Source organism: Argopecten irradians, chromosome 2, assembly GCF_041381155.1.
Source record: "Argopecten irradians isolate NY chromosome 2, Ai_NY, whole genome shotgun sequence".
Classification (NCBI taxonomy): domain Eukaryota; kingdom Metazoa; phylum Mollusca; class Bivalvia; order Pectinida; family Pectinidae; genus Argopecten; species Argopecten irradians.
The window spans coordinates 5913137-5939904 of record NC_091135.1 but is presented as its reverse complement, the minus strand read 5'-3'; the positions used below and the strand labels follow the sequence as shown (position 1 = coordinate 5939904).

Genomic DNA, 26768 nt, shown 5'->3' with positions numbered 1-26768 from the left:
GGGAAATGAATGCTAACTGAAAGACGTTCAATGTTTAAATGGAGGGCAAACTCGTTGTATGGATTTCAAAGAAGATATAATACTGGCTTCATTTTGTACAGTCGAATGTCTCTGTCAAAAATAGAACACAAAATAGTCTAGTTACATGTGAAGTACTTTGATGTCTAGTAATGATGACATAGGTAATTAACACCAGGTCATTATGTTCACAATCTTACCATAGCAATAGATCAACCGAGGGTTGTGTCATATAAAAATCAATTAAGATCTGTCTCCAGGCAAAATGTATTAATTATGGTCAACTATGCATGTATTTACATACCATAATTTAATTTAATGTCCGTAAATTAATCTTAAATGAATGTTTAATTCTAAATCACTCAGAGACACCGTAGTACTGAAATGTATATTGTAATGCATGTGTGAAAATAAATAGTCGCAAGATGATATTTGAATATGGAGTTGCTGAGCTTACATAGGTATCATTTGTCAAATACGTGTATACAATTGTCAGGATATGTCAGGGTTAGGGGACATCAGGGCGGTTTTTTAGCATGATTTTCTTTTGCTATAGATACTAGTTTTTAAGGACTTAAAGGGAATATGACCTTTTCGAACCCATTTATTTTATTTTTTTGATAAATATAAACATGTTAATGGGTCGTTTAATACATACACAGTATCAATAAATATACATTTTCTGTACTCTGTTACTCATACTCATTTAAAGGAACAGATATTTTGTGGGGGAAATCAATATGAACAGAGGTAGAGATACAAGGGATGAATGGTACATGTGTATGTGAAAAGCCTTGTAGCCTTGTGTCGAAGTGGGTGGTAAGCGTATTGGGATTTTCTTTTTCAGCTATACTATACCTTGATTGTTCAAGTAACAGAGTAATAGAGAACAAGCAACTAAATACTTTTACATAGACCACAGTGTTAAAATTTGTTTAAGTTTTATAATGTATTATTAAAATCAAATGAATATTAGTTAGGTATTGTGTTCTATAATTAAAGTCTAGGTTCTCATATAACACTAGATATAGAAAAAAAGTTTTGGTCCTTCAGCTCAAACTCCAATCAGGTTAGCGTTATTGAAATAAGGCGTATTTTGCATTAAAAACACCTGATATTCTAATGTGTTTACCTATTCATTATCAAAATTGATATTTTGAACCTAAATCTCAATCTTAATTTCCAAATTCATGTTATGGTTATCTACACTGTGGCTACCCGTCCACCGGATATTGTCATCGGAGCGCGAGATGCTGTCATATGTCTTGAATTAGCCATAAAGAATGAATTCCGTTATCAGGAAAGCATCAAATATTCATATCAGTGATTTATTTTAAAACGCTTTTTTCACCGCGGTACCTCCCCTGCATTAGACTCTGGATTTCTGTCTATTCCTCAATAAATATATGACGCTGGGGTTGACAGATCGCATACGGACGCGATATATAATAAGCTTGAATATGACCTATTGGTACAGATACATTAATAAGATTAAACCTGTGAAAATATTGCAAAACTTACCCTTGTTGTGACAAGCCACCACCTCGTCGATACCAATATCCAGTGTACGGGTACCTAAAGTGATCAAGGAATAATTACCTGTCAGAAAATATTTTTATTTCGAAATACATAATTAGCAAGCCAATCAGTGTCCAGGTTAAAATTCAAAACTGGTCTCAATCTTGTATACACAGGGGCCATTTCGAATGTCTTTTTTTCTCCATTTAGTTGGTTGTTCCCTAAACACTGGTTTGTCGGCTTCATGGTTTATCAAATTAACGCCCTATGGACAGCCAGTGTCATTCATCCTTCGATGTGTTGCGTGTGTGAAGGATGTGCACGTTTTAGGGACTCTGGTAAATTCGGATTGTGACTCTTTGTATAAGTGTTTTTTTTATCTATTTCCTGCGTCAATAAAAGGTTTGCTACGTGCGAGTGTAATGATAGGACTTTTGTCTTTTTTTATAGTGCTATCTCACTGAAGCATGCAACCAGCGACACAGACAAGCACACTACACCTGGTCACATACTGACAACGGGTGAACCAGTCGTCCCACTCCCGATATGCCGAGAGCTAAGCAGGAATAATAAACTAACAGACTATGTTGTGTCTCGGCCATAGGACAGACCCATGGCCCATCCCCACAGATGCAAACGCTCGGCTAAAGGTCAAAAGTCAGTTAATATCGGCGAGGCTTACATCATCATCAATCAGTTCTCGGGTTGCCCTGTGTATGACAGTCCTGTGCAATATTGTGCAAGATGGCGACAGTTTTAACCACTAACGAGCGGTGTACGTTAATATACAGTTATAATGACTTCATAAACATCTTTCAAAGCCGACAGAACTAATTTTTGTTTTAATATACAGCTTGCCTTACATACTCCAAAAGCGACAGTGCCGTGTTATAACAGTTTTACTGGTCTTTAAGTAAGTATTTTGTTTCCAGAAAGATATACCCTATTACGTACAAGAGACGCTGTGATACTAGGATTTGGACTTCTAGATCTGTTAATGTCTTTTTCAGGTGAGCCATTTTGGTCAACGCAGTTTACTTTCAAATCATGACAAAGTTTGTCCTAACAACGGAATATTATTATTATCATTAGCAGGCTTGTAAATGTTTATTTGTTTATTTGCAGACTGTCAAAACAAAGATAATCATCGGCCAATTACCATTGTGTGACAATGATCTTTCTACTTTTTTCCCTCTTCATGTTTACCCTAACGTCACAAGGTATGTTTAACAATATCATGATTACTTTCATAACGTCATTAATTATCTAATTAACTTAATTTCGCATTTTTCATATTTTACATATATATGAACATTGTTTGTGGCGATATATCTTTGCTATGTTATGGATGTTCTGAAAGAGCATTATTGAGAAAACCTTTCAGGCAAACATACTATGAAATCATTTATTTTCATTGGGTTTAATTTTCGAGGATACTGTATAATTTTTCAATTCCGTTAGTACTTACTTTCGTTGAGAAGATTATTACGTTATTGATAGCAGAGCATTTTTTCAGAAGTATAATACTAATAATGCTATAAAAGAGAACAGGCTTGGTGGCTTGTGTGATGACAAGGCATTTAGTTATTGTTATTGATATCAAATAGATAAAAAAATCAACAACAAAAAGCAAGCAAATGACAAACAAAATATTTAAAAAAAAAAGGCATGAAAATTAAATCCCAACGAAAAATATTGATTTCACGGTAGTTCATATTTGGGTTTCAAAGTTAAAGTCATTGGAGAAAATTTAATGGCTGTAAAGCATTTGAAAGCCAACCGTCATATTATCGAATTATAAAATAGTTTATAATTTCGCCTCTTATCATCTGCATTTTTTCCATCAACTTAACCATCCCGTTGATCTCTAGTATCAGTTGTCGACAGCTGCTGTAAAAATAAATGCAATAGAACATTCTGTAAACCAAATAGTACATTCTGTAAACCAACATATTTTTGCCTGAGAATTATCTTCACGAGTGATAAGATTTCGGGTAAATAGATTGTAGTGAAAACGTTGCCACTATAAGAAGAACCTTTTTACTATGAATTGTCGCGAAAAAGTCAATATATATGAAAACGCGATATGGAGTTGCCACGAACATATATTGGTTTACAGCAACTAGTATCAAATAACCAGGGACATTAACTTAAGTAAATAGCATGCACAGGAAATGATTAGATGCGATGATAGACAAAAAAGAAGAACAAAAAAGAAAACAACAAAGAAAAAAACAAAGAAATTTTACGACGAAGATCTCATTATAATAGTCACTTATCTCTTTTCTAACTATGTGTAAAAAAGGTACAAGTTGAAGATCCTAATAGACTTTTCTCTAATTTTATTTAAAAACTTAAAATTCTTAAACATCATTATCATTACCGACAAGCTGCGTTGTTTCTTGTGTCAACAGCTAATTTAATAAACTGTTTTTTCCAACGTCAGGTTTCTTGAAACCTAGGAATGTTAATTATTTATTTTACACTAATGAGACAGAAAACAAATTCTCCTGTCTGAAGCTGATGACATTACCATAAAACTGAAAAGACACATGTGTACCTACAAAACGAAGTATTCAGTGCTGTGTCAGTTACTGTGTAATTGTTTACTTTCGTGGGCGAAAATTCGCGGTTTCGTCTTTGATACTTAGTTGCGGGGAGAAATGTTTGCGCATTTATTAATTTATAACTACAATAAACTATAAACATTATTTTTGCTTGTTATCATGTCAGCGGGTATTGACGTTCGCGGAAAAAACATGACCGCAAATATCGCGAAATTTGATCGAAGTGAAAAAAACTATTATGCAATATTTAGATGCAGTTTTGTATTAATATTCTGAAACGATAATTACTATTATAACAAAATGTATGTTTGCTCTTGTAATAATACATTATTTTCAGTCACGTCTGCTCTTTGCCCATATGTCAAGATAGCAACACATATGCGAGATTTATAGGTAATAATTTCACGGGCGTTAATTGTTTTAATTAATTGAATTTATGAAGACAATCAACAATTCGAAAGAGACGTCTGAAACAACATAGTCTTTCAGAATATGTAACAATAATTGTACAAAAAATAAACAGTTAACGATGCTCCACCGCCGACAAATGGTATTGTTTCACTATCAAAAACAGGAGCAGACGATTTAGTATTTTTCTTCAGTTACAAAAGTTACTTACTTTACACTATTACCACCATTGAAAAGTTTGAGCTTCTAATTTTACTTAAAGTTAAATATACGAAAAATAATTAATTGCATCCCGAAAAAATTCCGTGGCACTATATCTTATATGGAATGAAGTAATGATTGCGCATGCACCAAAGGCGAAATAAATTATTTTATGTTATTTTTTGTGTTAATTAGGCATATAAATACACGATTAAACACCAATTATTGTTCAAATGATGAATATCATTTATGCTCTGTCGGCGGTGGAGCATCTTTAATATCATTATCATTCAGGCAATATTTCTTGAATTTCACTTGAAGGAATATCACCTGTGTACACCTAACGAAATATGCATTAAATTGTTACAGTGAAATCGCAATGTGGACCATCACAGCACATAGTGGAGCTATCCAACTACAAGAAGAGAGAAATCCACATCGCCAGTGCCGGGGGCTTCAATAGGTACATATCGGTGTCATTATTTTGTTAGATGTGTTGTCATCAGAGTAATACTTTGTACAGATGTCATGAATACTATGCAGAGTTTGCACGTATTTTTCATCAAATGGTGGATTTATTTAAACCTTTTGTTGTACTGGGTATTATGGGCCGCCATTAATTTTTGTAATTTCGTTTGCTTGTAAAATACGCGAAATGAAATCGCACACGAACTTTAGTTGGGTTAATAGTATATTTAAAATGTGTTTAAGATTATTGTTTACATATAATATGACTAGATTAAATAGGACTGGTATGCAATGAACAAGCAGACGTATATGTATAAACACTGTATCTCTAAAAGTGAACAGTCGGGCAAGGATGGCTAAAGTCGGTAAAAATGGTGTGAATGTATCTAACATAATTTCTTATGAAATGGAAAAATAAAATCTCTCGTCAAAATCTGTCTGCATACGAAGAAATTAATTTAAAGTATGGAAATTCTAAAACGTCCTCCGGGCTTACTATGTCCGTGGTTACATTTCCATGCAGCCTCGCTTTCAATGCTTTCAACTTTTCTTTACTTTAATGGTTAGAACTGGGAAACGTGAGCAGAACTTGACCGTCGTATTAATATGTGAGAACTTTTTGAAGGCCAATGAACGCATTTAGACTGGTTTTCTTTGCCCGACTATTCGCTTTAACTACTTATTATAAACTTTATATATCTATTCCATCTTTGCATATAACAGAGTTATTTCCCTTGGGGATAGTTATCCCTTGTGAGCGAAACTCATGTCGTTTTCTCTGAAAAGTCATGAATAATCAATACCATATCAGAAGGGCAGATAACTCTGTAAAATGCAAAGAAGAGTAGTTATGTAACACGAGCCCGTATTCTAACATACTCGACATTAGATGAAATTTGCAAACCTTGTTTCACAAACATAATTTTAACAGGATGTTGAAAACAGTTGACAAATATTATTGGATAATGTCTCTTGAACATTTTTGTTTTGTTATAGTAACCTATCCTGTTCCTGGGCTGTTTCGTCTGTAGAAAAATCAGCACACATCCTGGTCCAGATAAAGGGAGTTAAACTAGGACCAGATGACTTGATAAGTATATATGATGGTATGGTTTCCCTTGCTGTTCAAACAATTCATTTATGTCATACGTCCTCCCTGTAATTATACACTTCCTAAAACTTATCAGAAAGAGAAAACCACTTACCTTATATCTAGTTCATATGGATTGTGAAAAGTATGATGAATTAAGTAAAGATGTGTGTTATTTTATATGATATAAATGTATTCACCTATCAATTACCTGGATTTGGGAGAATTTCTGAGGACCAAAATTGCATTTTTTTTTGGTCATAATATTCCTATTTTAAACTTAGTTGTTATCATATAAACATACATATACAAGTAAGTAGCAAAGAACATGAAACCCCTTTGAACCTAATCAGTTTGACCGGATATTTACCAGGGCATGAAGAAAACGAGACCTTTGCTCTCGTTTCCAATTTCACTGACCGGTCTGGCAGGACGGATGTTAAAGATGCGAGAAGTGGAAAAGCCCTGGTGCTATTTACATCTGGTGAAGAAAAACACAAAGGAGAGAGAGGTTTCACGATTTTTCTGCTGGCTATCACTACACCTAAACGTGAGAATTGGATATCTACTTAATAAACAATGCTACATTTTATTTAAATACTATTTACATGACTCAGAGTTTACATCTTTCACGACTTAACGCTATCTTTGCAAAAAGCCGATCGTAGTGCGCTCCATGCTTGATTTCTTGTAGATTGGACTGTGTCTTCAGGCGCCGAGAAATATACCTGTCTATGCGACTACTGTTTTGTTCTTAATCAAACCACTTCTCGACATGTTTCTTATATGTTTTTAGTAAAATAGTTACCAGCTCCTTCAAATGTGTTCTTTAAATGTGGTTGGCTTGACAGTATACAGGCAATATTTCTTGACGTGAATGTCACGTGAAAATATCACGTGAATGTCACGTGAACCAATCGTTTCTATCGGTCGTGAACATTTTTCACGAATTTCAAGTTTATTTCAAGGACATGAAATTCAAGTGAATTATTTTCACGTGAATTTCACACGAAGAAAATGTTTACGTTAAATTCACGTAAAGAATTATTGTTTGTGTAATCTTCTTCAACAACTGAACTAATGTGATATGCGTCTTCCTAATTTTGTCGCTAATCACATCCGAATTTGGTATTAATGCAACATCCATATTATAGATAATGAAATAGGTTTCAATGTATTTGGGTATTGCCAATTTATTAATTGTGATTATTGTACAAATTACAGCAATTTTGGAGTGTAAGAACAAGACCTTGATTGCCACATTAGATGCCCAGTATATCACTTCTCCTGGCTTCCCTGAGGGATACCCGACGTATGTAATATGTGCAATAGAAATGTTATTCATAGTTTTATTTTAACCTTGTGGATTAGCGCGAATAATTTTAATCTACCAACATATTGTTCAACTTTATAGCATTTGTGTTCATTTTATTCCTGTTGATTTGAAATTAAGATTTACATTTTTCAATCAAATTCAAAATTGAAAAATGATGTGATATATGATTATAAACTTATTTTGTAGAAACACGATATGTTACTGGACTATTCAAGCCTTGTCAAAATTGCACAGTATTCATCTTGAGTTTTTGTTTGCTGACATTGAGGAAGGAAACGAAGATTGCAGCTATGACTACGTAAAAGCTTATACAGGTAACTGTTTATACATTTACATTAAAGTAACATACACGTTTAAGTACCTTGAGATTTCCGTATTGCCGGATCTACAGTATTGCCAACCTCTGATGAGGAACAATCAGGTGACCACCCTTGAAAACGCGACTGAAAGGGTAAAAACAAGGGTCCTGTGCGAAACAACATTTTAGAGTCATTTTTAGCATATTTTTAAAGCATAAAAAGCCAAAAACAAATGCATATACTTATTGTGTTCAAAATGGTTATTTAATATTAATTATAATATTGTTTTAATAATCTAATCAAAATTTGATAATTGATGAAAATATTGCATAAAATTATATTTAAACAAATAATTATTTTTTTTATGTTTTTTTTATACATGTGTCCGGTTTTACTATTACCCTTGACTAAACAAAATGGCGGCCTTTATGATTGGCCTGTCTTATGCAACGGGATACGTTCTCACTGATTTATCATCAAGTCGATAGATCATTTTGACAGTATTGAGGAATATGCTTTGTCTCTTTGTGTCATACTTTTCAGAGCGTCTTAAACTTGGATTAAAATAGTGACTGTCTACTTTGACACCAACAACTCATAAAATAATTATCTCCATTGTCCCAGTGTTGATTTTTTTCAGAGCTGCCTTATCCATATCTATATTTTCATATAATATAATTATATGCTCTAATTTCCCATTTTTCTCATTGGCTAATAGATGGTCACGTGAGGTTCGATAAAAAGCATGTCAACTTCTTTTTTTGTAAATTAATTACCCCCATGTTGAATTCGTCAGGGGGTGTCCTATAGCCATCGTATCGTTCTTTTATTGTTATTAACATGCAAAACTACATATCTAATATAGAAATTAAGGTATGTAAAATAATGACCTCGGTCGGGGCTAAGCACTCGGTCATTATTTAATTCACCAATTACCCAGGTATTCGATTACTAGTGGGATTGAGTTATGTGGCTGTGTTGTTATTCCGTTTATTTCCTATTAACTAATGTTTAGTGGGTAAATCATACCGTTTTTAGTAGGTTATCTTATCGGGTCACAAATTTAGCGATTAAGACTAATAATGGGAAAATTAATATTTTTGCTAGTCATATCTTTCTTTTCTCTTTCATTCAGAAATATTTTTTCCTTACTTTGGCCTTAACATAAAATTGTGAAGATTTTTTTGCATTGTAAGAGATATCGTGTAATTCATAATCATTCTACATCATTTATTTTTTCATGTTATATACAGAAAGCAATAATGGCATGACGTCGAACATTTTCACGAGGTGTACACGTGACCAATGGGATAACAAGGTCTTTACCATTCCAGAAAAAGAAGTGTTTCTCGAGTTCTTCAGTGACTTATCGGAGACCAGGGCAGGGTTTCTTCTCCGGTTTTCATCAGGTACAATATATAAGGATTAACCTGAATAAATTTTATGTTAAAATTATAATAGATAAAATCAGTATAATCTAAATAAGGAGTACATTAAAATTTTGTGTTATATAAATATATTCAAATTAATCCTGGTATATATAATGGTTTGCTTGTGATTTTACCTTTATTGACGAACTCTTTTCTCTTAGAAATTATTACGCTGCCATATAAACCAATGAGATGCAACGTTGTAAATGGCGATGCTATTTTTTAAGCCAATGAAAATGCTTGTTATAAACAAGATTGCACTATATTATGTTATTTAATCAAAACTATTTAATATGATAATACTACTCAAGAAATGCAGATTGCCTAGCACCAACTATTTACTGAAGTCAATGATGATAAACTTAAGGAATTTTCACATATTACGATGCTATTTAAATAAGTTATTTTTTGTGTGATTATTGTGTTTTAAATTAACTTTCACTGATATATATTACAAAATCAATAACTGGTTAGTAATGAACTGAAAAATAACATTTTCCTTGAATTGGAATTTTGTTTTTATCAGTGCGAAATTCAAAGGCTGTCAAACGAAAAAAACAAAAATCGAAGAAAGAAGCTAGATCAAAGAAAACTGGAGTGACAGCAAAGCGTAAGCAGTATTTTTTTCGTTTATATTCGCATTTTAGTGCAGATATTCTTGCATTATCTGTTCATCATGTTTTTTTATTATTGAAATTGAACTGAAATAACAAAAAAACAATACTAAGAAACCAATTAACAAACACACCGGATGTATAAAAATACCACTTCATCTTATTTCAAACATTTTTTGTTCTTGCTTTCGTTTTTAGTTTCAGCATCAACAGTGCCACCTACAACAACGCCATCCGACATTGTACCTACATATTCCCGGGCAGATATGTTTACGCTGCCATCGATATCATTTCGTGAGTTATATAAATTTAAATTTTCATTGAAGTAATATTTTTGATTAAGTATATAATGAACATTTTCACAGATTTTTATTTCGAGGGTTTGCTAACAACCATGAACATTAATATTATTTATAAGCAGTGCATATTAAAAAAAAAAAATTTAGATTCTAAAAAAAAGATTGGACTTTTTAAAGCATTAATTGAATCACTTAAGAGTATTTTGCTTTAACCTTTCTTATTTTTACCTGAACTATAAAACTCAAAATATCTGGTATTCCAATTTCTGTAAAATTATTCAATCTACGATCTAATTCTGGATATAAACCGGATTAATGCAGTTTCAAAATATCAATTTTTACAGGATCATCATTTCTGTTCTTACGTATTTATTACATGTATTAAGCTTTCATAATTTGAGTTACTATTTTATTTTTCCAATCTGAATTATATAGCGCCATGTGATATGTGCTGTACCTATTCTGGTGTTGATTGTTTCCAAGACTGCACATTGTGTCATAGACCACCATGGGATATCTTTCTAAATCCTGATGTAAGTCTGTTAACCCGACGAAGGAATGTTTTAAATAAATACAAATGATGAAAGGAAATAGCTCATCAGAATGAATATTTGGAAATACGTGTTGTTTTTAGCAACCTTGGTTTTTCTTGACTAAATCACTTGTTTGTGCGGTTTACTATTAAAGGCAAAATGTCGCCGCTCAGTTTTGAATTGAAATGTTGACTTGGTCTGGATTTTGGTAAATATATAATTGTAGAGATTTATTTGCTTAATTTTCTGTTTTCATGTCTCTCCGTACAACATTATATATGACGTCGCCTTTGTAATTTGTTTTTGAGCTTGACATGTCAAAATTTTATCGTTATATAGATATAAGTTTTATTTATGTTTGATTTGTGGTTTCTTTTGAAGAAGTGCCTTATATAAAATGCCAATAACCTAGCACAAATGAATAGAAGGCTTGTTGCCAAAGTTGAATTTTAAAGGCCCACTACCGTTCCGAAACGACTTTTAAGATGTATTTTTAAGATGGGAATGTAAAACGATACTGAAGATTTTGTAGAGTCGAAAGTTGTACTGGCTTGTCGTTAACATTATAGTTATCATCACCTTCTTAACAATTTAATTAAAATAAAGTAAAGCATGTCGTTTTATGTTTCTATCCGTATTACTAATTACCGCCCATTTGTTGACTATATCTGTTCCAGACGCCACAACATCAAAATGAATCTTCATTTTTTACATAGATTACGCAGGGAATCTTGCATTTATGGTGTTGTAATCTCCATAGATATAGATGTTTTTTCCGCTTTTAAATAACAAGGAACACACAATTTAATTTAAAACATTTAAGTTGAAAATGACTACCGCACTGACGAATGTCTCCTCTGGCATAAAGTCATCTATTTGTGTTCTTTTAAGCGTTAATAAAACGCAGTCTTACCCCTAAACACGCGATATTATTCGCATTTACAATCTTTCTTTCATTTCAGGTAATGAACTTTAACTATAATCTCTGGCAAGGCTGACCGAGCAGCATGTATAATTAATGTTATATTCATATAAATGGCTATTTTGGGTCTTCTATTTTGCTAAGATTGAACAATTATCAACCATCTATGAGTTTATTCTATTACTCAAAAGTTATCATATAATGTGAGATGTATTTTTGTTTTGGAATTTTCTATGTGTTTCCGGGCGATACTTCTGTTTGCGAATTAATGTATTAACAAGCAACAAGCATATTGCAGTTCGACTTAGCATTATACATTATGTAATATCTGTATGTTGTGAAAGATATATATTCATAATGATATTTTGTGTTACGTGTTAAATGCACAATAAAAATAAACTCATGTATGTATCACATTTTATTATGGTTGGATTTCAATAAGGTTGGCGCCTAAAATAAAGAGTCTAAAAGACTGACATAGCTGATGGCTAGAAACGTTTTTGATTTTGCTTTGACATTAATATTAAACTGTCAAAACTCTAACTCTCATTTTCAGTAATGTTGGCCGATTTTTTTTTCTGTAAATCTTGTTTCGTAAATAGTCTGATAACTAGGAATCATTTTGATATAGGATATGTGTACCCAAGGAGAAAAGAAAATTAGGTCTTTAGCGAATTGTATTTATACACAGGTTAAAGTGAATATTTGGCACCCACAAAAATGATATTACGCAAATGATCTTTATAGAGTGGTGGCCGCTAACGCAAGGAATAACTGTACTGTCAGTAAGGTTCATTTGATAGTTTGACTTCGTAAAATATGAACTGAACGAGTTAATAAACATCAATAAATCACAAATGAGGCATGGTCGTTCTTTCCGATGTTTAATCATCGCATTCAGCCTTCCATTTTGTGAGATCCATATCTGGAAGTGCGCCACAGCTTTCCAAATAATTACTGAAATTAAGATTAAATCATTAATCATTATTTGATACGTGTGTATTTCTATTTATGTATTTATCTTGATATATTAAAACCTTTGAATTATATATCCTATTGAAAACGAGCTGATGAATTTATATGGATTAATTCAAATTTAATTGAAAAAATTTAATTGCATTATTAATTGATTTGAAATATCACTTAAACCAGCAACTTATGTATATGTATCATCGATATACCTGTTCAGATATCCTGGTTTTCGGAAAACATTAGGTTGTATTTTAGCAAGGCCCTGATTTCGACACATTATCTTTGCTAAAGTTATTTTCTTAATTTCAAGCAATTGATCTGAAAAAGAAAATACAAAAATGTCCAACTGCTTTGGAGGATATTGATTAACGATGCTGTTTAATCAATTCGAAATGTGAGTCGATAGTTATACCGGGATATCCTCATTGAAATTGCCCATGTTTATTGAAATTGTTCTCAAATATTTATTTAATATGAAATTGATGTTATTGATATTTTGTCGTTAATTTTCACCATTCGTAAATATGTTAATGAGAATACATTTGTATATCGATGAAAATATCGATAACAAAAATTACGTAGGAGGTTGATATAACGACTAACCTGTGGAAAATTCAGGACCTCCATGACGAGAGTCCGGTCGTTCATACCAAAATCTGTCACCAATTTTGAAATTTCGAAATTGTCTAGCCAGCATGCAGGCGAACGTAGGACCGATTCCACCTCCAATAATGTGGTTCTCAGTAATAGCTCCGGGGTACAAGTCGATGTCATCTACATCTCTGGTTAAATGTACATGTATAAGATAAATTTGTTGTGTTAGAGAAGAAAGATGACGTAGCAATTTACGTCGCTACGTCACTATTTTATATGCACATATACATTCGTAGCTAATTTGTACTGACGGCAGTTTAGTTAGTTTTATCATTGTTAAATTAGGCAACGTGTGATATTTCTGATTGTTTTTACACGATCATAAGAATAAATTATTGCGCATATTTCTTATGTGTTATTCCATAAATTAATAACTGAAAGGACGCAGGATTTTTCATAAAGTTCCGCCAGGTACCAAATACCAACCGAGTCATTTGAACTCATTTCCTTCCCTAGTACCATAGTTATGAATATCTGGGAAATCCTTTGAAGTGGGAAACATAGGGTAAATCGAGCATGGTTAGGTATATATTCACTATTGTTTTACCTGTACACATAAACACATTCCATATATGATAGTATTGACTTTAAAGACACTTAAAATACTTATAAACTACATGTATTTCACGATTTGCACAATTCAATATGAAAACTAATGAATATATATTGAAATAAAAGGTGAATGCTGAGGCAATCTTCCAAACTTATTGACGTGGTTACTGTTGTGTTTGTATGATATTGAATATCATCCTCGATATTCCAGGGATAACCATTACTGACGTTATATCCACATCAGGACTAGATCATAGAGGCAACAGAGTCGACACAGGTAATTAGATCCTTTGATGTACATCAAAGAAATTGTATAACGGTACACTGTCGTTGACTGGGATTGGCCATCGCTCTCTCTGTAATCTTCAAAAAAGAAGTCTCTGCAGATCTGTGATTTGTCAGATTTCCCCCCTAAACTGCCTCCAGTTATCTCCAGAGAAAACCCAGGGGTCAGTGATAGTAATACCTGGAGTATCGAGGATACTTAAATACGGGTCAACATTTTTTGTTTATAAATATAGATATATAACTTATATTAATTGGACAAGGAAGTAATTCCAACCGTGTGGACAAAACAAAAAAAATTGTCAAATTTTCGAGGCGATCTGCCCCTTTATCAAGACATACAATACGAACACGATTGCATAATAGTATACGAAGAGTAATGCGGGACAAAGTAGCCAAATATTTAACTATACAGCACAATGGAACGCAATTTCACTTGCCGAGTAGCAGCCGAAGGCCGGATCTACCAAAATGTATCCATGCTGTTCGGCAGAACGCTAAAATTTGAGCGATGACTGGAAAGCGTGCCACGTGTGACGTCAAATGTGTGGCGAAATTTATATATAGTGCTCATTAGTATAGGATGCAAATTTTATCTCCTCGGTCTGTGTGCAAAGAAGCAAAGTGCTAAATTTAATCGCCTTTTGCCGGGCAGCAAATGTAAAGGATCAAAAACGCGTATAACAGAACGGGAAAATGCTGGAAGTTGGGATAATAAATTGAAAAGCGAATGATCAATTGATGTTAATTAGTATATTTAACGTTCGTTGATGCCTTTGGGATGGAGGGTCTGTAGATAGGTAATTCAGAATCTCTCTCTTTCTCGATCGACGCTTGGTTTGTGTCATGTAGGAACAGTGCTCAATTGCAATCACCTGCACGTCTTTCCAACTATGGCTGGGTAAGCTGAAATGTCTGGCGACTGGATGGCCAGGTTTGTTCTGTTTGATAAGCCAGCGGTGATTTTTGATTCTGACGTTGATTGGACAACCGGTTTCCCCAACGTATTGCATTGTACATTTCCTACACGAGAGGAGGTAGATGACATTGTTGGATATTGCACGTCAGGCTCTGTCGGATGTTGTATGCTCTGTTGTTGATAGCACATTTAAATATGTCTGTGGATGCTGTGTATGGACACATCATGCTCCGTTTATTGTTGCATGTCTGGAATGAATCCGTTTGTGCAGCAGGAGCAAGAGGAAGAAGTTTGCTGCTGATATATAATATATAATTATAGGTATTTCTATTCCTTTATACCTACACGAGACAATAAGATAATGTGTTATATTCTGTAAATGTCCCGTAAAAGTGCTGACATTACAAGTAATGCATTTGAAAATCAATATTTACAAGAATAAAACTTTTCCTCGAAAATCAAATACATTATAATATTTAAGTGTAATGGTTTATAACATTTTCCGTTTACACTAAACACTATTCTGTATTTGCATATTACAGAGTTATTTGCCCCTGTGGGTAGGTATTGATTGTGACGTCATGTGTTACGTCATAGTTTTCGGAGAAAACGACGTGAATTGCGCTCACAAAAATGACATAACAATCGATACCTACCCACAAAAAAGTTAACTCTGTAATATGCAAAGACGGCATACGTACTTGTAGGCTTGGCTGAGCCTTAATGCATTATCTTCTGAGTGGTCCACTAAGCCACCATCGACTGCCTCAAAGTGGTTAGCACGGGGAAGACCACACCATTCCCTCCAGTCATTGTAGCCAGGCAGGCCGTGGTCGCGCCCTCTTTGTATGTTTAACGATGGTAGGTCAAAACTGTCCCCTTTACTATCCACAAATAGCAGGTCACGGACAGCTTTCTCAAAAACTCTGTAAATTAAATATGAATGTGTGTGTGATTGTTGATGCTATGTCTAAATATCATGTATGTTTGGAAATTTTTTGTAAAATAACAATAAAAATACGTTTAAGGCGAGAGAGAGGAAGAGAGAGAGAGAGAGAGAGAGAGAGAGAGAGAGAGAGAGAGAGAGAGAGAGAGAGAGAGAGAGAGAGAGAGTATTTGTTTTAATTTGTTTTATTCCTAATATGAGAATTAATGCCAAAATTGGACTGTACATTTCGATAAAGACATAGATAAAACATGGAATAATTGATCCAATTTTATATAAAATAAAAAAATTTGTTTAAGACACATCTAGATATAGAATTTGTAAATCCAACATGCCTTCAGACCAATGAAAATAAAACTTGTAACACATTCGTAAAATTAACCACTGTATGGTATTTCTAGTGTCTGATAGGCCCTACATTGTTTATGTTTGAAAATTTAAATACAGTGATTTCGCCCGTGTAATATTTTGCATATGTCACAAGTGTAATATGACATGGGGCAATTTTCATTGGCTGGAAAATTCATTGTAACCTCATGACAGAAATAATAAAATAACGTCAGGATAAATGATGTGACCGCGTTTTCGCAATTTATTTTGACGCGAGATTCTTTGAAGTCAAGGTTGTTGTAGTAACGCGATAAAACGTATTTTATATTTGCGATCATTTCATAAATAATTCTATGAAACTCAAGTCTCGCAAAAATAAAACATTTTAAGACTCGTTTAATAAAGTCTCATATGAAATTTTCACTCTTTCTGATACCTATCCATGCGTGCCGCTGGTCCTGCGGACATCCACCTAGTCAGGTCCTCTTGGTTCTTCCCACCTTTTGTCTGTACCAGATGGGGTCGAAGAAATAATGTCTCGGTCTTGAACTTATCAATTTTGATCATATCGGAGTGCATTAATCCCTGAAAATGAGGAATCAATGTATGTCCGAAGCGGAATGCAGCAGCAGCGAATGCGTTGTTAGTGGCTGCATTCACGGTGTCGTCATAGAGGTCCGAGTGACCTGGTGAATTATATAGTCCGTATTGAGTCATGATATCGTCATTTAACAGCACCGGTAAAAACTCTCCGTAGGTTATTTGTTGTTCAAAAGCAGCTATGATTTTTCGTGTTTCTTGAAACAGGATTTCATCAGTCCAGAATGGGTTAATTTTCTTTAGTTCTTTAGCAATCCTATTGTGTTCACGAAGAAACATTGTATGAGTATTTCCAAGGCTTGGGAGTTCATTAACGCGCTCATCTCCTAGGAAAGAAGAATAGGAAATATTTCCATACTTTGTTTCATCCAATTCATTAGAATTTATTTTGAATTTTTCACTAAGTGATGTAAAAATAGCATAACCAAAGAAAAACTTCTTATGAAGCAAAATATGTTTTATCATAATTCGTTCAACGTAAATTATACAAATCGAATAAAGTAACAAAAACGATAACATAAGAATATGGTTACCCGCATGGAAGCAGTAATCCGCTGGACTTTGGTCCTTAATACATCCGTCCGGTCTTTCCGGTAAACCGTTTCCTTTTGTTCGCAGTTTGCCTGTAAACAATGTTTATGAATACACTGCAATGTTATTTTCAAAAGGAAACATGTCTGACACAAAATGTTAAAATGTCAGTTTGAAAATCGGAAACAGAACAAATTTAATAACAATAGACAATAGACAATATTTTCTCTTTCAATCTCTATCTCTAAAATCTTGTAAATTTGTAAATATGTATATTTTTGCTGATTGTATTTTCTTTGCCATATAATTAATTATAATTCTGTAGGGAGAGGGATTCATATAATTTGGAAAACTTGTGTCCGATCCCATTGTATATAAAATTATGCAACAAAATATGTTTAAATCAAACAAGACAATTTTCCAAACTTTATAAACAGAAATTGCTTTCTACTTAATTCACAACGACCGATATTCAATTATATAAGATCTTGAAAGAAATTCTAAATATAATATGATGGCAACAAGGCTTATTTCCATAAAGTTCGGAACAATCTAAGTTTGGTCGAAAATAAAAACAACTAACCCATAACGTTGACTATAGAAACTATCGCCAATCCTTCATCAATTTCTTGAACACCATTATAGCTATTTTCTGCGTCAATATACGACTTTAAAACATACCATTTATCATTGTCCGTACAGAATCCTGCTCCGCTTGGGTAGATCCGTATACGTTTGATGCGTCTATATAGGAGGTGAGTGTATTCAGCTGTTCTCTTTGTCCTTAAAATAAATAAATATATTTTCATATCTTATTTTTAAAATCAAAGCTTGTTTCCTCCATTATAGGGAAATTATAGGGTGATAGTTAGGTTTTGAAAATATTTAACTTTATTAATTAATATTTAAAGTCGGATAAGCAGCGAACATTTACTTGAAAAAAAAGGTAACTTTTTTAAATGGCCAGCCTGTTAGCAACTCCAAATATTATATAAAAAAATAAAATGATTTAAACGCAATAAGGTAAAATCCACTTGAATCTAAATCCGACTCTAATCGTCATGAAATAATATTTTTTGAAAGTTTTAGATATAGCCGAAATTTTGTTTTGTGACATATCGTTTTGTGATTTTCAGTAAATGAGACTTCAATCATTTTTCAACTACGCCTACTTCAAGTTCAGCCAATCATCGCCACCTTAGGGTGAGTGAGACGCGACTATATTGTTGCATCACTTCATTCAATACAATGTACACTCGCTACAGTATGACAAACTCTTTCAACTGAAATTATGTAGCGATATTTGGATTATCTATGACAGTATATGTTTAAAGCATTAAGTATCATCTCGTATGGCATGAAAATGGGATCAGCCCGAAAATATACCTGGCATACAATCCAGACTCACGCTGGCAGTGGACCGTGAAAAAGGCATACACGTCTTGTTAAAGTGGTGATCGTCGTAAGGTATCTTTATTGAGAAACAGTCTGGTCTACACAAGTAAAATAATGTGTAATCATTTCACATTTCTATACATACCGAAGTAAAAAGCATGTTATTGTTTAAATCACTCAACAAAACATACAGTTAAGGTACAATTCAGTGAGACTAATTCTTTTACATAACCACGAAGCAAAATATGATATAAAGATGAAAGAAAATAAACCCCGCGAATGAGTTTAATAAGTAAATCGCGAAATATTACACCCGTGAAATTTAACAACAATACAGTATACGATTTGGAATATCAAAGGTAACAATTAAAATTCTTAACTATGTCGCTGTTTTTGTCAATATTTTTTATTGTTCATAATAAATTATACATTCCAAATCGTATACTAAGTAACATATGATTAATCAAGTACCATATGTATGATGTTCCCATATACGAGCCGGTATCACATAAGTTAACAATTACTATAGTCACCAAAAAAATGATAAATTTGTTTTCTCAGACAAGACCATACACCTAATAGTGTAAAGAAGCTACTGTAATAGTTTATTGAGTGGTTCTAGCGACAGCGAGCGAGTTTACTTATTTCACACTCTGTGACTTCAGTGGACATATTAATTAGAACTGGTTTGTTTCAATGCACTTTTAGGCCATTTTTTTTCTTTATTATGTTTTGATAATTATTTTGTAATACTTTAATTTACCAATAAATTACGAACCAATCACATAAGCTAATTAGCTCGCGTGCAATAATTCCTAGTACTTCAATCCATTAAGAACTAATAACAGGGCCAAGTTTCACGAACATTTCATAACTTTAAGGAATTCTTAAATTTTCCATTGAAAAGCATTAAAAAAGTTAAGGAGAAAATCACAAGGAGCTTTCCTTAAATTCTGTAATGCTTTCCTATGGCGAATTTTACGTTAAGAGATTTTTTTTTTAATTTTAAGGAATGTTCATGAGACTGGGCCCAGTTCCCTAAATACTTCATGACATTATGGGTATAAGTTAAACGTTTTTATTAAAAGCAAGTTAAGAATATACGAACTGGTTTTTTTTTTACATTAATCAGTAATTTATCTATATGACAGATACAAAATAACATAACTAAATTTATACAGGATATAATTAGTTACATTAGGTAGGCATAGGGGCCGCAACAGTCAATCTCCTTGCCATCAGGACCTGTTAAAGAAAGATTAATATTGATTTCTCGGTGATGATAGTTGTTTTTGATTATTCGTTTCATTAATTACATAAACCTTATTCTGTATTTTCGTATGATCTGATAAAGAAGGTTACGGAGCTAAGTACACAAAAAATACACAGGTAGATAATAGACAGTAAAAAAGTGCGCATGTAAAACCTTAAAAAAGTCAGATGAAATTAAATATGACATCGATATAGTATTTCGTATGTACCCGTTATATCTCACAAAGTCATATGTTGCATTTCTGTTCTATTTGTCTTCTGTCAATCAGCTCCAAACTATGCATATATCAACATTGAAAGTATAATTATGACAGCTATTTTAGATTTTTAATCGGGTTTGGTGTACCTTATATATTAATAATGAACCCAAAACAGTTGGGAAAACATTTTTGTCCAACCTACATTGTAAGTTGATCATTACCTAGCCTAACTTACGGAATTCAATTCCTGATAATACGCACTGAAGTAATCGGACCTCCTACATATCATCACATTTACAGTTAGGTATTTAGTACAAATACGAAGAAAACGTATTGCAATTGCCAGATGTTGTTATTATCCCAACAAACCTGATCTTATTGGTGTTTTGGTAAAATCGTGGTCAACGAATTGACCCCAAGCCATAACCATCACGGTTTTGTCCGGCGATTGTTTAGGGCCAGAATTAGCCTTGAACACTAAATTGCTGACTTTCCGGGCAGATGGTAGTATTCCACCATTCCTTGCCTTTTGTCTTGGCGAACCAATGCCTGTTGTACGATTAAACACAAATTAAATTACAATAGACTAGCAACATAATAGTACTTTCAATTACTGCCCTTTCAACGTTCAACAATAGAAAAACAAAACGAGCTATCAAATAATAACATTTAGTAAGTTCTTTTTTGTTGCTTTTATTTGACAACGACGTTAAACCGTTTTTGATAGTGAGCTATGTTATAGATTCGGTCACATCTAACGTAGGGACGACTGGTTTACCCATTGTCAGTATCATGTGACTGGGTGAGTGTCCTTGTGCTGTGTGTCGCTGGTGGCGAAAGGCACAATACGAATATACTGTGTCCCCCTAAAATACACAAAATATTGTATGTAGGGGAGGTCGTCCTGAACTGACCCTGGCTGTTACTAAAGCAATTAATTAACCATCCAATAAATTAAATTGGACAAGTTCTCTGTTCCGTCTTTGCACATTACAGAGTTACTTCCCTTGCGGGTAGGTATTGATTGTGACGTCATCATTTTGTGAGCGCAATTCACGTCGTTTTCTCCAAAACGTATGACGTAACGCTCCCAATCACATGACGTCACAATCAATACCTACCCGCAAGTGCAGATAACTCTGTAATAGGCAAATTCGGAATAAAAGCCTGTCTCTCACAATTATATGTGACCAATTACTGACAAGGAGCATTATAATAATGTTCACCATCATCGTATTTGGCTTGGAGAAACCTAGTCTGCGGCGTGAATGATTTGCCCCACGATGGGTTTGCAATGTTGTTGCAGCTCCCGTCCGCAGTTCGGTAAACATTTAGCTGATCGCAGGGAGGTTCTGGTTGAAAACACATGGCACTCATTGTCTTTTTGAATATCCGCATAATCTCTTTGTCTTTTCTCAGGTCTGATAAGGCCATAAGTAATCTGAAAATAGAATTATGATGGTTTAATATGTTACTGTATACTGGAAATATTGGAAAGCAGTTGACTTCGCAGTGACTAAATTTCGCATTTCCATAACTTTGGTGTTCGCGATTTATTACTTCATCTGTGGTTGAAACATTTTTGCGACAATTAATTTTGCCGATTTCTTATTCGCACGCGAAAATAAGTTCATTATCGTACACGAAACTAAAATATCCCTTATTTTTAATTACAAAAATATAATGTACTAATTGAATGTCTTATTTCATGCACATTAAGGCTATTGTAAAATAAATCTGAAGACAGTATAGATAACCAACATGATGTATTTTGCGCTTGCTTTTTACATAATATACATGAGTTAATACTTATACATACTAATATTCATACATACTCCTTTAAAATAGCTTTTGTGACAGCAAGATTAATGGTAGCCATTTTGGAGATTGCCTTTGCACGATTGGTCTCGAATCCGAATTGTAGTAACTGCTCTCCGCTTGTTAATGTCTTGCTGTCTTTGTCTTTGTCCTCATCGGAAGTATCTTCAACTGAAGTGGAAAAATGAACATGTCTAACGTGACAGGAGCAGCTCACGTAATACGTATCTAAAGTATATTTATTTCTCTTTTTTTCTGACGCGATAATAATTAAGACGCTTAAAATTTATATTGAAAAAATGTTTAACATGCTTGAATGAAAAAAGTGAAATCATATTCACGTCCTATTAACAGACAAGATCATTTAAGGACGTGCTAGGCCTGTTGATGGTGGAAAGCCTGAGTATCCAGAGAAAAACCACCGACCAGCGGTCAGTACCTGGTAATCGCCCCGCCTAGGATTCAAACTTGTAACCTAGAAGTGGGGCGTGTGGCAATATGTTTGGATATATTTCATTAAAAAAAATATTCAAGAGTTAATCAATGCATGAATACAGATGTAATATACATTTTAAAAAAACTATCGCAACGATATATACAAATACGGTATGTAGCTACATTTATATAACATTCACACACTATCACACCATCACACTTAAATCAAAAAGAACGTAGACACAGAAGGAAAACCAATTAGGCATAATATAACTGAAAAGATACTCACGATAAGATGTAAGCATATGAACAGACAAATCACCCGTCTGTTACATAAAACTTAAGGTTCGCTTAATAACTTAATGATAAATGTTTATCAAAGATATACATTCAAATCATATCCCAGCACACTTACAAAACGATGACAATTTTCAAAATATTTTGTAAATAATTAATTATACAAATTTAAACATGTAACAAGGAAAACTGTACTTTACGTAGCACTTTGTTGTAAAGATGGACTGACTTAACATATACAAAACCTTCACATGCTTCTATTACGTCGCTTAATGATACATTTAGTTGACAATGTAAAAGTAAATAACTGACAAACTTGGCTTGTTGGAGTCTTAACCACTCATATGGAAACCTCAAGAGTATCTACATTGTAATTATCATATCCTTTATATTTCTAAAACTTCGATTACGGATTTAACCCTAGTTAGCTACATCATGAAGATAAACGGCGAGTGGCCTAACCACTACATCGGCCGATTTATTCACATAACTGCTTTTATAGTTGAAAAATGCCAACCTATATATATTCGCAAAACACAATTAAATTTTGGATATGCTCTGATTTTCTCAATGGCTATTACATGGTCACCTGACGTTCAATATGTAGCATATGAACTCGGTGTTTCCATTTTTAGAAACATCGAGCTAATATACATTTTGTCACCTCATTACCCTAACGTTGGGTTCTCTGTGGTGACTTCCTGTGGCCATCGTTCTTTCTGTAATTAATATATAAATTGGTTTGATCTTTTGTTATTTGTCAAAGAAACTCGGTCAATATGGTGTTTCTTTCATACTTACGTGTGTAATACTGGCTGGTCTAGGGCAATACACTCATGCCGCCTGAGGCTGTATTGCATGGCTAACCATGCAATAAAGCATCGTGACGTCACGGCGTCAACAAAATTTCTATTTTCTCGGTAAAAAATTAATAATTTTTTCACAATCTTAAATGGTTTTACTATAAAAGATGCAAACAACGGAATTTGTGTTGAAAATATCTCATGTATGAAAAATTGACTTTCAGCCGTGCATTTCTTCGAATTTATTTCAAAATGGCGGGATATTATAGTTGTAAAATTGCAATAAAACGTCGAGGTATGAAAGAAAAATACTCTTTTATAAGTGGATATGAAGGATAAGAATATTCTACCCTCGGGATCACAAAATGTTGTAAAACCCTCGGCATGCCTCGGATTTTACTACAATTGTGACCCTCGGGTAGAATATCCCTATCCTTCATATCCACATATGAAAGAGACTTCTAATATCATCTTGGTAGAATCTAAAATAGTTATTATTCAATTCTACCAAGGCGTTATAGCACCATATGTACCTCAATAAAGGTCCATGATTGATAAAGATTGTTTTGTTTTACTGGCTTCATGATTGATAAAGATTGTTTTGTTTTACTGGCTTCAAGAGAGAAAGAATAGCAGATGTTGCAATCATTTCATAGAATAAAACTACAATATTTTTGTTCCTTTCCCTTGAAACGTGATTGCATTGGTTTTACCAACATGTGAGTTACCAAATGTCACATTAATGTTGTAGATAGTATGAAATAATGCATTTTTTAAACTTTGAGCGGTTTTCGCCTATAGTATTACATTAACATGGAACAGAAAACATCCATCGGGAAAATATATTCATATAAACATTTGCAATATTTTATTAGGCTAGATACATCTGTTTCTGGTTTAATAATTATTTTTTCTTAATTTTCATACTAAATTAGCTAATGGTACATTTCATATTTTATTTCATCAAATAAATTACAAAATTAACTATAAATATTGATGTCACTATTTTTTTATGATTTTTTCCGGTTATATAAAAAAAATGTTTGCAAACAGTGTGTATACAGTAGCGAATTCTCACAACAGGAATTCATTCAAGTACCACGTGTACGTGATACCCGATAACTTTTGGTGATAGAATGACGTCAAAAGATGATATCCTGCGCTAACGTCATTTCAGCGGGAAGATAACAAAGAATTACGTTCCATTACCACTGGAGGTACTAGTCCCGTACAAACGTTATCGGGTATCAAGTGGTACATGAATTACTCTTTCTTTTTCATACCCCGATGAAATTAAGAAAAAGTGACATCAATGCTTATAACTCTAAAAAATACCAACAACGAAAAAAAAAAAAAAAAAAATGCTGTGTATATGTATGCACGTTGCTGTGTGGAAATGTTTTTTTTCTTCAGCATTGTAACATCATACGCAAAATGTAGGGGGTTTATAATCGCATGGTGGCAGATTCCGATCATGTCGAATTGTCGCATTGGTGATAACACAATTTGACAATTCGACAAGGGAAGAGGGACAGTGAAACGATGCGTCATGCGACAGTGCAATAATGTGCCAAATTAAGAGCAACATAGCGCCAATCGACGAGCGACAGTATGCCAAGCAAAGAGCAACAGTGTGACAATGCGCCATGCTACAGAATCTTACTTTCAGATTGTCGAATGGCGCATTATCGTGTTATCGCCTCTCACATTGTCGCATTGACGCATAGCGTATTGTCTCATTGTTGCAGGGTCGTACACAGCATGGTCGCACTGTCGTATGACGCATTGTCGCACTGTAGCTCTTCGTTTGGCACATTGTCGCATTGTCGCATTGTCACTTGGCGGGATTGGCAATGCAGCAGAACAACATGACCGAAATAATATACTCTAAAACTATTTAATTTCGTTGGACATTTAATTTCGTTTATTTTGTGGGTACACAAAACGACGAAAAAAAAACACCAGCGAAAATTTCGCCCGAACTAAATCTTTATCTTAAATAGAAGAACAACGAAAATTCCCCCCCTACGAAAAAGTTTACAGATGTCAAACAACGAAATTTTACCCTATCGAAATTAAATATTTTTACAGTATATGTATTAAAACTGGTCTTTATGATTACCTTATATAGATTTGTTAAGTACAAGAGTTTGCATATTGATACAAAATTCATGAATAGAGAATGTACAATCTTGAAACCGAAAAGTTTCACTTTCATTTCTACATAGCAAACATCTTATAGTGTAAAGTTATGCCTCATTGCTCCGATTTTTTAAAGGAAATGATAATGATTTTCATGAGTGAAAGGTTTTAGCTGCTGAGTGAGTACCAGCATTGACAATAGATCGAAATATAAATTTTGATGGAGACTATTGAAAAGTATCAGGGGCGACGTATGGCAATATTGTGTCATATACGTTACAGTTCCGTTAACTTTATTTTGCCGACGCTGAGTATGATTTTTAAAATGGTCTTTAACTGGCGATTTGCAAAAAGAAAAAATGAATACAAAAACAAATAGGTAGTGCGTTAATACATACTCGAATGTTCTTCTTTCATAGAGTTTTGCGTTGTTTTTATGACATCATTTAGTATGGTTTCCAAATCCTCTTCACTCATACCGGTATGGAAGGATATCACAGATGGGATGAGGACCAGAAACACGAGAAGCAACTTGTTCATTGTCGGCGATTATCTCTAAAACGGGAAAAACCATATCAACACCCATACTCACATCAACATGAGAATGGACATTTAGTGATACATTTTTTTCAATTTCAACAAATTTTATTTTAAAGGTATTTGAAAAGGGGTCGAACAACAGGCAACAGGCGTAGGGTAGCGTCACGTTATACATAGGCCTAAAGTTGTAACTAGCCTCAGGCGAAATTTCAAAATAAACATTAAATGTATTCACCATTCAACCGGAGTAAGTCAGTTTTGCTGTATCGATGAATTCTCTCAGAAAGATTTATGTTTACACCTACAAGGTTTTACATATTGGTTTAGCTACATTTAGCTGTAATGTAATTATATTGTTAATTATAGTGTTAGAA

At 33.6% G+C, this 26768-nt stretch overlaps 2 protein-coding genes across 2 annotated transcripts; one reads left to right on the top strand and one right to left on the bottom strand.

The window, feature by feature from the left end:
• Nucleotides 1–2314: 2314 nt before the first annotated feature.
• On the top strand, nt 2315–11878 carry LOC138313798 (uncharacterized). Its single transcript, XM_069254083.1, has 12 exons — nt 2315–2449; nt 2662–2756; nt 5082–5175; nt 6177–6286; nt 6644–6820; nt 7495–7582; nt 7793–7920; nt 9159–9314; nt 9862–9945; nt 10148–10243; nt 10684–10781; nt 11744–11878. The coding sequence occupies exons 2-12, from the start codon at nt 2708–2710 to the stop codon at nt 11777–11779; spliced, it is 1116 nt and encodes a 371-aa protein (XP_069110184.1). The 5' UTR covers nt 2315–2449; nt 2662–2707; the 3' UTR covers nt 11780–11878.
• A 678-nt stretch (nt 11879–12556) lies between these two features.
• LOC138313784 (peroxidase-like protein) lies at nt 12557–26394 on the bottom strand. The gene is made up of 12 exons (XM_069254082.1): nt 26253–26394; nt 22195–22348; nt 21586–21800; nt 20729–20908; nt 18879–18992; nt 18174–18275; nt 17495–17584; nt 16798–17287; nt 15787–16011; nt 13279–13457; nt 12885–12993; nt 12557–12660 (listed from the first exon to the last, which is right to left on the bottom strand). Exons 1-12 carry the CDS (start codon nt 26392–26394, stop codon nt 12588–12590), a joined length of 2073 nt encoding a protein of 690 aa, XP_069110183.1. The 3' UTR covers nt 12557–12587.
• Nucleotides 26395–26768: the final 374 nt, after the last annotated feature.